General features: G+C 45.7%; 1 protein-coding gene across 1 annotated transcript in view; it reads left to right on the top strand.

Moving 5' to 3' along the window:
- The first annotated feature begins 1,113 nt into the window (after positions 1-1,113).
- The window catches only part of LOC146201840 (luciferin 4-monooxygenase-like), a 51,387-nt gene continuing 37,296 nt past the window's right edge, over positions 1,114-15,204 (top strand). Inside the window, exons 1-2 of the mRNA XM_084583490.1 lie at positions 1,114-1,281; positions 3,509-3,716. Of these exons, the coding sequence (XP_084439616.1) occupies positions 1,114-1,281; positions 3,509-3,716 (376 nt within the window). The remainder of the gene's footprint in view (positions 1,282-3,508; positions 3,717-15,204) is intronic.

Genomic DNA, 15,204 nt, shown 5'->3' with positions numbered 1-15,204 from the left:
AGTACTTACATTCTTCGATTTTTTTTTTTTTGGCATTGAAACAAAGCTTGTGAGCTATGTATGGCTGAGCGAATATTTGAATATTCAGCATTCTCTATCCAACCACACGTCCGTCGTAACGTTGTTGAACAAATCGTTTTCGCCCTACCATCTGCTAGTCTTCCTACTTATCTCCGTTGGTAGAGCGACTGTATAGTTTCTGCGAAAGCTGTATATATTTCCTTTGTATCCATATGACTGAGTTTGGGTGGATGCTGATGACTAATTTATCTCTTATCACTAATTATTATAATGTAAAAATGTCGCGTTTTTAACCTAGCGTGGCAGTAGTTACGTGATACTGACCTGTAAACGATACCTAGGCGCCCTGCGTCTCAATACTGAACCATAAAGTACTGAATGTTTCGTAAGTGAATGCTGGGCAGATAATTACTGATTTGTCTTTATAAATGCCGTCGCTCCCTGTCAGTTGTTCGGCATATAAAGCTCACTTGAATGCGACTGTTTTTTTTTTTTCCAACTGTTTCACACGCCAGGATTTGTTATATTTTACCATTCCACAAGCTATCTTTGGAATCTATGTGATCACATGAAAAAAAAAGAGGAAGAGAGAGAAAGATGTGCTACTTTTATACTATCGAACCCCGACACGTGTGCTTCCCATCATGTGTATATTTTTTGGATGATAGATGTAATAAAAACTGCGTTTGATTAGGCTTAAACCACAGTTTCAGTTCATTTAAATCTTAGTTACATGCTACCGCCAAAAGAAATTTTTCAATAACTTTTTTTTTTAAATTCCAGCAGCCCGCTTTTTGTTCAGCAGCAACGTGTATATCTCAGAGTTAACGAGCGTAGATTTTGAAGTGCGCATCGTAAACGCGACATCACACCAGCGGGAGTGCATGTACTTGGTTAATCCTGTCACCTATTGCAGGCCTGATTTTGTGGTTGGCAGGAGTATTGTGTAGATTCTTTCATAAAATCACCTGCTTATAGTAAGAACCCTATTTGGTAAAGTAGGGTTTCGTCAGTACGAGCTTGCAGATTTTACGTGGGTCGCTCCGCTAGTTTTCGAACGTGTATTTCTCTCCTGTCTTCGAGTGGTGAGCCATGCCGTGGGGTTGCTGCGCTGTGCGGGACGTGGGACCCCCACACAAGGCCACGCTGGGAGACGACCTGGTGGTACGCTCCAGCAACGTGGACCTCAAGGTGCCCCTGGTGTCCGTGCCAGAGTATCTCGAGCCCGTCTGCCAACACTACGGACCAAAGGCGGCCTTTGTACGTGCCTAACATTTATTTTCTTTTTTTTTTTTAATTTCCAGCTCCGAGAAATTTGTGAGTAAAACAACTATTCCAAGGCTCACAGGTTCTCGGATTTCCGCACTCAGCATAGATTTGTACGACGACAGCAAGTTCGGAGTTCAGTTGTCAGCAGAGGGAGAATATCCACGTGATCGCGGAGTAAATATATCTTGTTCGTAAGATTATAATATGAAGCTTTATTCTTACAGGGGTTGCTAAGCTGAAGATGACTTCTTATTTCCTTTTCTTCTTTTTAAGGTGCCGACCTTTACTGGCGAGGAAGCGCTGGATGTGTAAGAAAACTGGCTATGAGGAAAGGCGCGATAACTGTCAAACTCCTAAAAAAAGAAAAAAGAAAAAAGATGAGGCTTGGGGAAAGCGAAGGTTCAGTAGCTGCCACATTTCATGGTGAAGACTTGACCGGCGCTGAGAGAGAAGAGATCGAGAAATGAGTGAAAAATGAAAGAGGCGCTTAAGTAGAAGGCTGCAAAATAGTTTCAACCCTCTTGCATTTTGAACCTGCACTGACTTTGTACACCACGCAGGAGCATTTGTGCTTTGCCTCCACCGAAATGGGCCGCCAAGGCTACACGATTTATGCCGCGTCTTGCGGCTCAGCAGCCGAGGAGAGACTGACAAGAATGTAAATAAAGGAAGAAATTAACGTGGTAGTGGAGGGCTGCTAGTAATCTTGACTATCTGGGATTTTTTTAGGCGCACTGACATGACAAAGCAGAGAGCCGCCTTTTGCGTTTCGCCTCCGTCGAAATGCGGCCACCTGGTCGCGATTTCACCCGATTTCTTTATAGCCAGCACACAAGCCTCTGCAAGACGGAAGGCTGAATTTCGTCCCCCGTGTTTAACTGCCGTAAAAGACACTCTGCAGTGGTGGCAACGAGCTTGGGGTGCTTGCAACTGAGTACGCTGACTAATCTGAGTAATCAATTGCCTAGTGTTTATTTTATGTTTTTAAATGACCAACCTATGAGTACCTAAAGTTCGCGGCGCTGTTCAATCGCATGTGCTTCTGTTGGGTGCAGTGGTAAATTTATAGATGGGATTATGCTTTGAGGTTCTGTACAGTACGTGTGTCACAGGGTATGCAGACGCAGGGCAGTTGGTGCTGTTCTTATGCGGTATACAGCAAGGAATTAGCGAGATAGCTGACGTCTGTCCCGAAATTCCCACTGGTCGACAACGATGTGACGTAACAACCACATGACCTATCACGGGTAGTTCAAACACGATCACAAAGTACAGCAGTTATGACGTCACTATACAATTATTCATGAGTATACGCGTTCGCGACGTCATTCCACCACTTTTAAGCAGCAGTGGACCTGAAACAAGAAAAGTGGCGAAAAGTAATATGTGGTCGCGCTGAAGATGCGGCCGACTCGAGACGCCGTAAGAACAGCGTACTACTCCTCGGCCACTGCGGAATGTTCGTTCAGTACTCTAGTTTAGGGACGACAACCTCATACCGCATATTCAGCAACACTGCCGCATTACACTGCTAAGGCTACTTAAACGACCGCAGAATTTATGTTTTTATAATTGCTTAATTATATACGCGTCCATGAACCTTATACCCGGTTACACTGTTTATATATATATATATATATATATATATATATATATATATATATATATATATATATATATATATATATATATATATATATATATATATATATATATATATATATATTCAAACAGAATGTCACACAACTTTCCCAATTATCTATTTTATTCTAACAACAGTTTCTGGTGGTGGACCGTCCTTCTTCAGGGTGCAAAATTCTACCCTGAAGAAGGACGGTCCACCGTCCGAAACTGTTTTTAGGATAAAATAGATAATCGGGAAAGTTGTGTGACATCCTGTTTGAATTTAACCCTGGCCTATTAGTCACAAGCAAACTATGTCTATATATATAAATCATTTGCTGCCAGCAGAAAGATTGTTGCATTATGGTTTTAAGTAATATTATTCCTCCCAAGGCAGCATAGATAGCTCCTCACTGTCTCCGCAAGAGGATTCTTGCTTTATAATGAAGCATCGTCTGAAATCTCTAATTTAACATTGATCAGGGCCTTTTGTAAAATCCTAATTTTTGCTTTTAGGAAAAAAGTGCTAGCGATCTTGTTTTTACGCTGTCTTTCCGAAATTTGCTTCCAAGCGCGAACCGGGCTTCGTCCGCAGATCGATGCGACAACGGGCCTGTCGACCAGCTTCGGGGAACTGTGGGCGCAGGTCATCGCAATGGCGTCGGCATTTCGGAAACGAGGCCTGACGCCTGGCGCCAAAGTCTGCTTCCACTGCTCAAACCACGTCATCCTGTGGCCAGCGTTTCTGGGAATCGCGAGCATCAACGGAGTGCTCGTCATGGCCAAAGCATCCCTCACACTTCGTGAGTTTTGCACCCTGTGACTATCAGCTGTCATTCCCGACACACCTTAAGGCGCTACCCTATCGAAGGGTGACCGTAAGAGGTCGCCCGTTAGTATTCCAATCGGTTGACCGCTCCTGTAATAGCGATCTTACGGTGGGAACGTTAACAATGCTACGAACATGCGTATTTTGTTTTTGCGTATTACGTTTGCAAACTTTTACGCACGGTGCGCTGAAAAGCATTTTTTTTTCTATGATATTTATTTCCCACAGGCACTTCGTATGCGTAAAATTATACCGAAATCGTGGTGATAAGCTACATGCTAGACGTCGTCACATCCGGTGATTAGTTGCAAACACGCTTTTTTGATCGGCCCGGCATCAAACAGTGTTTACACTTAGCCCGTGGCAAATAAATAGTGTTGCTAAATCCTTTCCCTTGCTGATAAGCTTACCAGACACGTCGCGAAATTTCGTAGATGATTAAGCTAGCGATGTTTTCGCCACCTGGCGTTATCTGCAGGCTTTCATGCTTGCAAAAACTACGTAAACACTTTTCTATCATTTAATGAGAATATTGCAGTCTGAAATTTTGTCGTATTTGCAAGAAAAAGAAAAAGAAGGGAAGAGAAAGGTGTTCTAATTAAGGAGTCCTTAATTAGGGCACCTGCAGTAGTTTCGTGCCGATTGGCGGACATGAATGCGTTTTTCGTCCTGCAGTGTACAGCCCGGCTTTTGTTGAGGGATTTGCAATTTGCAATTTTGAAATGAATTGAATAGACTCTTAATCCATTCGCTGAATGGATGGAATAGCGCACACTGAAAATCATTCAAAGCGAAGCACTGAAATAAACATCCAGGCTTTCGAATAGTTTTCGAATAAGTGGTATAAAGAGAAAGCGCAGTTTTTTTTTTTTTTTACAATAGCTGTGCATGGACATTCCCACTCCGTGGCTGCGCAGCATGCCACCACGATGGACCTGTGCAGGCAGAAAGTACAAGTGGTACAATGATAATAATAATATTGTTACGACGGGGGTGTGACGTCGGAGCTCTGAACAATAGGTCGATAGGGCAGGGAGCTCAGCTGGTCAACGGCAGCGCGTCCGGCACGAGAGTGTTTTCCAACGTCTTTCTCCTTCACTTGTGCCGACAGCTTCATCGCCTTCAGGACTGTTGCATTTTCCCCCTGGGCAGACGAAGCCCCCCGGGCGAGGTAGTTATTCGTTCCCACGAGAGTGACAATATAATAATTGGTTCACAGGAAAGGAAAGGTGCAGTATCTGTCAAACTTGCTCTGTGGGCACCTGAACCGCGCCGTAGAGGAAGGTAGGAGGGTGGGAGTGAAAGGAGGAGCCGTAGTGGAGGGCTACGAAGTAATTTCGACCACCTGGGGATCTTTAATGTGCACTGACATCGCGCCGCACACGGACGCCTCTCCGTTTCGCTTCCTTCGAAACACAGCCGCCGGCGGTCGGGATCGAACCCGGGAACTCCGGCACAGTATTTGGGCGTCTTATCACTCAGTGGTGCAATGTAATGTGGCTGATTCGTGTGATTAACTGGGCGATAGGATTTAACCACCTTTAGGAAACCCGCCACGCCGCCAGGTCTCGGAGACTTGGCTCGCAGCTCGTGGCTCTCTCATTTACCGCGATGTGCTGCTGAATCATTCGCTGTAGTGATTAGTGGCAAGTGTTAGTTTTCTTGTGAGTACAACACGGTTGTGATGCGTTCCCCATAGAGGAAATTGAAGGAAATGAGTTGTGGGTATTTTTAGAGCGACAGGAATTAGAGCCGTACCGCAGTGTCGCCTTTCGCTCGAAAGCTCGCGGGTCTCAATACTTCTCAAAAGTAGCGAATATTCATACCAAGATCAGATTCTTATGCGGTGCGCTTCTTTGTTCGACTCGTGTTTGGTTTGGTCTTTAGCGACGATGTTCATATTTTATTCGGCTGGCTTATTCGTATTCGATTCAGTGTTGAAAAAGTATACTGTTAGAATATTGCTAATCCTCTACTGTGTGCGTAACACTGGCATGTAAGACAAAGCTTTGTATCACTGAAAGAGGCTGCCGCGTTAATACAATGGCCACCAAATTTATGAGGCAGAAAAGTTCACGAAAATTATGCTAATGGCCTAGCACGGCTTACTACAGCGAAATGCTGTTTGCCTCAAGGATGTCACCGTGCACTGTGGTGTTCGTGGGTGTCAATAAAGAAGAAGCGGTAGGAACGCGGTGCTTTATTTGGCGGCAGAGAGTACTCTGCTCGCTTTGCACTGCTGTCGTGACCGTAAGAAGAAATAAAAAAGATAGAGAAGGAGGAGGATGAACTTTATTAACCGAAATGTTACGTGGATGGATCTCCGGTGCCATTTCCTTTCCTTTTGGAAGGCAGACCTTCGGCACTCGTTTCCTGAAAGGAACGGAAAATGCACAGGCCTGTCGACTGGCTTTAACAGGGTCACTAACACTGCCGCGTGCAGGTAGAGTTGAAAAAGGTGTGGAGTATCAAAAAGTAGAGGCACCCGCTGCAGCAGCAACACGTCCACCGAAGTCATGACGAGGGCTGCTTCAGAAACAGATTTTACATGTCTGAATCTATCTCTTACGCAGTACTCACGATGGTAAAAGTGAGCGCTGTGCTAATGTCAGTGCTCACTCTTACAGAAAGCCCTTGCGGCGTTAGCTATCTCGCTATTAAGGGAAGGACGGCGAGTTCATTCGACCTAGTTCCCACAAGCACTTCCTTGATGGCTGTTACGTTCGCACGTGGCGTTCGTTTCTTCCTGTGAAAACGTAACAGATGGCATGTCAACCATTTTTACAGTAGGATGACCATACTGCTTAATAGGTAAGGGAATAGCGGATTGCCAAAGTCCATGCAGGGAATGACGAAAGAATGAAGGGTGGGGTTTAAACCAATCCTGCTCCGACCCTATTCTAAATGAAACTATTGAACCCCCCACCACGAACCAGATGGCATATATGCATAAACAGTAGTGTGATGTCCCGGTTATAGGGCTTTCTTCGGGGAGGAGAGTAGGATCACACACGAAATAGGGCCAGTAACAGATTTAATCAGAGCAGAATGCCCCCGCTCACCCGACGGTCTCGAGGTTGCGTCTGGACGCCACTGCGATGATCCGGTGCTTGAGGTGGGAGATGATGACCATAGCTGCAGGCAGCGCTGATGGTGACGGTGTACACGGCGAGCTCAATAGGCGCGCCGCCAGGACTAGCGAGCTGTCTTCGTATTTTCAGGCAGTCGTTCCTCGGGAGACGAGGCTGGGTTGACCGGCTCTAGAGCGTCTCTCGTTCCTCCCTGCCCCACCGCCGTTCTGTTGCTTTCCTTGTCACCTCGGGTCCTTTGTTCCCGTTACCGGAACCCTCGCCGTCCCCGGAACAGCGCACGTGTAGCCGTCATATAGAGCGTCTTCCCCGCATTCCAGCGTGTCGTTCAGTGACCCTTCTCGTATCCGGTTTTCGGACAAAAGGCGACACGAGCAGGCAAAATTGTGGAGAGGTCGGTGGTTTCCGGAATATACACTAAACCCGAACCCAAGGTCCGGCACAAGCAATTTAGCCATCACAGTAGCTTGGGGACAATAAGGCTTTATTAATGCTGTCCAACAGCAACAGGGGCGGTTCCGGCGGGTACATACCTGCTGGAAGTGAACTAAGCTTGTACACGTTACAGAAAATAATTAACCAATTACAATTACAATTACTCCATATCCCGCAAAAGTAACTGAATAACAACAGAAAAGTATTCGATTACCTTTGTGTTACTTTTCTTCGAACAGTCTATTCATGTAACGCAAGTGTACAGAGACGACAGAAAAATTGCATATTGTGTGATATACCGTTAAATATTGTTAATTTTCAAGAGGAGCTGTTTCTCCATGTTATCGTCGCTAATCTTTCCGCGTTTGCTTGTGAAGAAGTCCGCAGCTACTCTAAACAATCTCTAAATATTTGCACTGGACGGTATTATAGCGAATGAAAACCTTGCGCACCAGCTCGTGGTTGCGCAAGGCTTCGAGGCTGGTGTCCTCTAATATGCGCCGCACTTCGCTGCTGCCGGCGCTCTGGTTTGGAGTCGCGGGCAGGGACAAAGAAAAGCTGAAAAAAAAAAAATCGCCTGTAGGTGATTTTTCGGGAACATCAGGTGTGGCCTCTGGCGTGGAACCATAGCATGGACGGTTCAATTCATCGGCCAACAGCTAGTGGACCTCCTGGCATCGCTCTTCACTAGTCATCCACTTAGCCTCAAATAGAAGAATCGCAGCAGATGCCAGCAGAATTTATGCTCACCGGAAAATAGTCCCGACTTGCAGTAGCGAGTTTTCTTATTAAACATATTATATAGCTGATATTGATTATTTAAGACATATTTCTAACCCAACAGCCAAATTTCAATGTTAGCAAGTCAAGAAAAAAAAGACGGTTTTCTTGACTGAAACGAATTCGTTGTGCATGTATTGTTACAAAAAGCATCCAGACATGGCGACATAACCGAAGTCGTGGAAAGAGCAACGCGCGAGGCATTGAGGTTCATGCGGCCATAACATTTGCTGGAATGGCACAGTCACTCGCGCTTCGCCTGTGTCTTCCCTTTATGCACAAGGAAAGCTTTTTTTCCATTATTATCACCGTATCCCTGCACCCCTCTAACTTGTACAAAAAAGCGACCTGCTCAAAAGCAGCTATGGCTATTGTGCCGGGTTCACTCACTTTTACTTGTTTTTAAGTTTTGAAAAAAGTAATTGATTACCAGTAATCAATTACATACAAAGTAATTGAATTACCCATAACGTTGCAGATAGGAAAAGTAATCGATTAATTACAAAGTTACATAAAAACGTAATTGCTTACAAGTAATTAAATACTTGTAACGAGTTACGTACAAGTCTGAAGTGAACCCAGTGCCACTTGGCGAGAGGCGGCGCTGCGGCTCTCAGTCATCGGCTACCCAGGCTGTTGAGAGACCGGTCAAGTGACTCATCTGCACGCTCTTCGCTCTACTTTCGCCGTTGGATGTGGAGAGCATTGACTCATGACCGAGTGCACACGCGTGTTCATGGCTTAGCGAAGGCCATCGCGGTGCAATTTTCTATAAAAAAAATTTTCCTGCAAAACATTTTGACGCCTCGCAGCACTGTCCTCATAACAACCTGCTCCCCAGACACGTCCCTTATTCCATATTCTTTGGAGGAGGGCCGCTCCACCCAGTGAACACTGTTCCCCACTGTTGTAACCCCGCATGAGGGCGCCCACATCAGCTGTGTGTTGGACAGCCACCGTAGCGCACTGCATTCAGCTATGGCCTCAACTCGCCTCCATAACATATCAATCGGTTCCTGTCTGCCACTAAAGAACACTTTCAGGTTTACGCACCGAGTAAATTATACATTTTCGCGGAACATGTTGATTTTACTATCATGAGAAAGAGCTTCAAAGAGACGGTTGTTTACCGTGCACATTAGCTTAGCCAGACTATAGATGTCCAGCCAGTCATGGAGTCTCATAAATATTTTGGTAGGAGCAGTTCTGAGGAACTGCATAGAAGAAGATTTATTGATCTACCATGCGGATAACAGTACAGAGAGGTTCTTACAGGGTGAAAAAAAAAAAAAAAACACACACACATCAAAACTCGTGAAACAAAGTTTTCTTTCTTACTGGACTTTCAGGAAGTGTATTACTGTACGTCAAGGTATAGTGCGGTGTTGCAGGACAGTATGTATTTCGCTGTTTTAGTACATTTAGTGCAGTTGCCGCACGCCTTCCCTATTACGGATTGCGAGCACTAGGAAAGCTTCTCCATGCGAGTGAAATTGTCAAAATGCTACCGTCATTTCGCAACGTTTAGAAGCTTCAGTACAAAATCAGCCGCATTCACACATTTTGTCCTTGCGAAGCGTATACAATTTGCATGTGACAGTTGTATGGGAGCATTGAGCACCACCTCGCACGTTAGTGAAAGAAAAAATAAAGTATGGTTTGGTTTGGTTTATGGGTTTAACGTCTCAATGTGACTATGAGAGATGCGTAGTAATTAAAGGACGCTGGAAATTTTGACCACCTGAGGCTCTTTGACGATCACTGACATCGCACAGCACATGGGTGCCTTACATTTCGCCTCCATCGAGAAGCATCCGCCGTAACCACTGCAAAAGCGCTGTAACCACTGCACCAGCACTGCGGAGCGGAAAGAAAAGAAAGCCAATGCGTGGTTCTTGTAATTTCAAATGCATTTTTTAAAAATAAGGTGGTTAGCTGTGCGCGCTGGCCTAAAGAAGTGCGTCCATATTGGAAAAGATTTAGTTTTGTGTGCTTAAAATCTTGAGGGGTTATTTTGGCATCACCATGTTGATTAAGTATCTTATGCATGCTATGCGCCCCATGAAAAAGCTATAACAATGTATAATTTATGACAGGCAAAAAAAAAAAAGAGAAAAAGTTAATCTTCGCATGACAGTGAATATCAGTAATTTTCTAAATGTAGCTCTTGGATTTCGTGTAACTCATTCCGTACGGAAGCTATGAGTGTTGCGAGCATCTATCGAAACCTGGGCTTGAGGCAGTAAGACATAAATCGAGATGGTTTGGTTTGGTTTGCGGGGTTTAACGTCCCAAAGCAACTCAGGCTATGAGAGACGCCGTAGTGGAGGACTCCGGAAATTTCGACCACCTGGGGTTCTTTAACGTGCACTGACATCGCACAGCACACGGGCGCCTTGCTTCTCGCCTCAATCCAAAAGCGGCCGCCGAGGTCGGAATTCGATCCCACGTCCTTGGGAACAGTAGTCGAGTGCCGTAACCACTGCGCCACCCCGGCTTTTTTTTCTTCTTTATTGCCGACTTTGACATTTGAAAGTGAAATCAGAAATACAGTGCATAAAACGCGTAAGCCAGGCTTCGGCAAACACGGATTAAAATTCTCTCAGCGACACCAAAACATCAAGCAATGTAATCCATTCTGGTGGATCAGGGAGTGCTCGGTAACACTCTCTTAGTGAAACGACACTTTCAACAAAATGCTCGCGAACAGGACGCACGACAAGATCAGCATGTTCAAATTGCATCCTCGTTTTCCATATTGAGTGCAGGCCCAGAAGCATAATCAAATCATATGGTATATCCTGTGATGTTTCTATCGGCAAGAACCTTATTCCAAATGGATCGAGTGGTAACTGTTTCTTAAGCGTGCGCTGTAAAACATCCCAGTGAAATATTGGGTCCCTGCAGTCAAGAAAAACATGCTCTATTGTTTCAGGTTTTTTGCATAAAAAACAACTGGTAGTCCAGGGTACGAAGATGCCTTTGCTATGAAGCCATGTCTTAACGGGTAGCGTGTTAGTGTGCAATTTAAAGAAAAAAATTTTTACTGAAGATATTACCGGCATTCTTTTAACTCTTTTAAGGACGTCTTGTCCGGGGCCTCCACGGTATGGCAAACAGTACAATGGCTGGGGAAGCATGATGTCAGTGAGGTCTCTATAGAGTTTCTTCTTGGTGAGATTGCACAGATATTCATGAGAGAAACGCACATTTAACAACCTATAAGCAAGCATAACTTCACGCAGATATCCAGTCACGGCACCGCACATATTTTGACATGACGACACCACGAACCTTGGATGGAGTCTGCTGAGCCTGACTTGAATCACTGTCCGGAGAAATGGATTGTTTTGGTCGCTTAGATAAATAAAGCGCGATACAACCTGGCGCATAAATAAATGCACAAGCCCTAGTCCTCCCTTCTTGGCAGGAAGGAAAAGATTGGTTCGACTTGTTCTCTCCCATGTCGAAGCCCAAATAAACACAGCAAAAACACGATGAATTTTTTGTACACTGATCCTCATGGCACCCAACACATTCATTACATACCACATCTTAGATACAAGGAAGAGATTGCAGATTGTGGCTCGGGAAAACATCGACAATTGCCTTCCTTGCCACGCGTCAGCCTTTTCTTTTGCAGCCAACGCTTGGTTAGCCCAATATGGCCCTGGGTCGCGATAGGCATCAAGCGGTACACCAAGATAACGTTTTGGAACAGATGCCCAATTGAGCCGACAAAAATTGTCCGACGTGGCTTCCCAGTCTCCATGCCAAAAGCCATGACTCTTTTCCCAGTTTATCATGGGCCCCGGTGCACTCACAAAATTGTTTGTGGCATGCTGAATACTGTCTCTGTCGGAGCAAAAAATGGCGATATCATCGGCGTAAGCCAAGATTTTAACATGGGCCGCCTGCAGTCTATAACCTGTTATAAGTTGGCCACTTGCAATGGCCAAACAGAGTGGCTCGAAGTAAACAGCAAACAGCAAGGGTGACAGCGGACATCCTTGCCTTACGGACGACAAAACTGGCAGGCTGCCAGTGAGTTCTCTGTTTACTATGACTCGCGTTGAGCAGTTCGTGTAGGCCATTCTCACTCTCTCGGTTATAACAGTACCGACGTTCGTATGCTCCAAAACGCATAGCAGAACCTCGTGCGATACACGGTCGAACGCCTTCGCCAGGTCGAGCTGCATCATAGCCACTCGGTCACCAAATGCATCGCAACACTCAAGAATACTCCGAGCAACATGGACATTAGTTGCTATACTTCTGCCTTTTATTCCACAAGTCTGGTGCGGTCCAACTAAAGTTGTTATCACTGACTGCAAGCGTTTGGCCAGAGCTTTCATAAAACTCTTGTAGTCTACGTTGGTAAGAGTGATCGGACGATAGGACCCTACCAACAAACGTTTATCCGCATCATCACTCTTTGGTATGAGCACAATGTGCGAAGTTGTAAAAGACAAGGGCACTCTTTTTATTTCGTAAGCTTCATCCAGAACCTTATGCAACATGCCGGCTGCCTTCGTTCTGAAAAAAAAACTTTGTAAAAAGCCGCTCCTAGACCATCAGGCCCGGGTGTTTTATCTAGGGCGAGGGCGTCGATTGCGCATTCTATTTCGCCCTCAGTAATTGGCTGCTCCAGTTGCTTCTTGACCGTTTCATCGAGACGTGGCATAAGCGAAAGGAATTTCTGGAATCCGTCTTTTGCCTCGCGTGAGCAACTAAACAGATCCTTAAAATGATCGGCAACCACTTTCTTGATAACGGTGTTATCCGATGTGATTGCGTTCCCGGTTGATAACTGGCGTATTTCTTTCTGGCACGCATATCTTTTTTCGTCAGATAGCGCTCGCTTAGTTGGCGTTTCTCCTGCCCAGAGCTTCTCTGATGTAGCGCGTACAATCGCCGCTTAGTATTTTTTCGCATCCACACCTTCCAGCTGGCTTTTAATTTCCCTTATTTCTTTCGTGTAGTGTTTTCCGTGCTTATCAAGAACTCCAGTTCTTGCTGGAGTTTTGCTTCGTTCTCTCTTTGCTGGTATGCTTCTTTCGATGGCTTTCATTTTAACTCGCTCTTTAAATTCCTCCCATTCGACTGCAAAACAGAGGGGCTGCATTTCAAGTAACTTTTCGAATTCTTCCGTTACTGCGTTAACGAAGACGTCATCCTCTAACAGCCTCACATTTAATTTCCATAGGTCTCAGTTGAATCGAATATTCATCTGTCTTTCCCCAAACGTTGCCATCACCAAGCAATGATCACTAAACTGGACGGGCTTGACTTCGTAGGCAGTACATAAGGACACCAAATCATGTGATGCATATATTCTGTCTAGTCTCGCGTGACTTTCACGTTGGAAATGAGTGTACTGCGGACGATTTTCACCGGTCAGCACGCTTCCTATGTCTTCGAGATTGCATTTATGTACCATTGCATTTAGCACCTCTGCACTTTTGTCTCGGACACGTGCACGCTTAGCGCGATCCCAAGCTGAGCACACGCAGTTGAAATCTCCCAACAGTACTGTCACTCTGTCACTGTGTATGTAAGCATCAAAACGCTCAAAGAAGTATCGACGCTCTGTTTCAACATTCGGTGCATAGGCACAAATGACACGGAAAGACAGACCAGAATAGGTGAAATCAACGACTAAAAGGCGCCCACTTTGACAAGAAAGCACTGATTCCACAGAAATCCCAATGTTATTGCGTATGAATAGGGCACAACCACCTGATCCACCATCTGCATGACATACACATACATGAAACTGCATACGGAAATTGGACACCATTCGATCAGTCGCTTCTTCGTTTTCAATTTTTGTCTCCTGGACAGCAACTACATGTAGGTCATTGTCAAGAAGAACGCGACTAAGTTGGCACTGCCGTCTCCTTGCACAAAGCCCTCTTACGTTTAGAGTGGTTACCCGTAACGCTGTTTCAAGAATGCTTGCCATGGCTACACGAACGAATGGTGCCCATCACAATGAAACATGCTTCTCGTTTGATACATTTGCGATACCATGGGAACCGCATGCTTCCCAACCAAAATTCTGCCTTGGATTTAAAAGGAACGTAAACGCCTTTTTCCGGCATCCGTTCAAATACTAATTTATACAGTGTTTCAGCCATTGTTGTCACCAATATCCCCCCCCCCCCCCCCAACCCTTTTACGACCCTGACAGCAAAAAAACTACGGTGGTGGCTTGCCCGCCTGCCGAGCATCGGCGGGATTGCTCGGACGCGGCGGGGTATAAATCGAGATGATATCGAGGCTATGGGCAATGTGATTCAGTTCAATCTCGGCATTGGTTTCAGCCAGCAGCACCCGAAGTCTGCATTATTGGGGGGGTTAACCGTCTATTCTGGTTTGTTGGCTACATTATAGGTTCCATGAGCGCGTTGGCGTGATGGGATAGCCGACTTATGTGACTGTATGGTATGCGGCGCTCAGTTTCACATATGCGTACCCTGGTGTGATTTCAACTTTAGCGCGAGATTAGCGTGCCCGGCAGGTTGGTTTAATCCGTAGATATATGCTCTTCGCACTGCAGCTCCCAAGGTTGTTCACTCAGTGCGCGTTTGACCATGAGCCGTCGGAGTGCACCTATAGCGCGGGCGCTGTTGTTGTTTACCAAATAACATATGGTACATACCCACCATCGGCCAAGAACTGGGCAGCAGAGAAAGGTTTAGGTTTATACTTCCGTGTCTGAAAAGAAAATGATAGAAGGAGTAGAGCTCCTGCCCACGCCACTGTCCGCTTCTTCGTCTTCCTCGTTCGTAGCACTACCCGGGGCCTCCATCGCAAACACGAAGACTGCTCGCTGTGATACCACGTAGCTAGGCGGGGTGTTTAACAACTGCTTCGCCGGCGCTTGGTTGCCCAGTTTCGTTATAGGTGAGGTGCGTGCCTGTACGAGTGCGTAACTCTTCGGCGCAGACTTAGTCTGGTCATCCAGCCGATATAAGCTCCCCGAGAAGCAGCAATGAAGAGAACCTGTGATCGACTCGAGGCAGTCTTACAAAGAGCGAGAAGCTCGTATAGAGAAGAAACGCCACTGTGACCGTGTAGCCATGCTTAACAGAGCTTACTCTCGGGTAACCAGGTTTACCCCTTTAAATATCCGCAGATTAGAGCGCAGCTCTT

This window comes from Amblyomma maculatum, chromosome 1, assembly GCF_055883805.1.
Source record: "Amblyomma maculatum isolate TAMU_Amacu chromosome 1, ASM5588380v1, whole genome shotgun sequence".
NCBI lineage: Eukaryota > Metazoa > Arthropoda > Arachnida > Ixodida > Ixodidae > Amblyomma > Amblyomma maculatum.
Note: the sequence above shows the minus strand (reverse complement) of the source record. Positions and strands in the feature narration are given on the sequence as shown.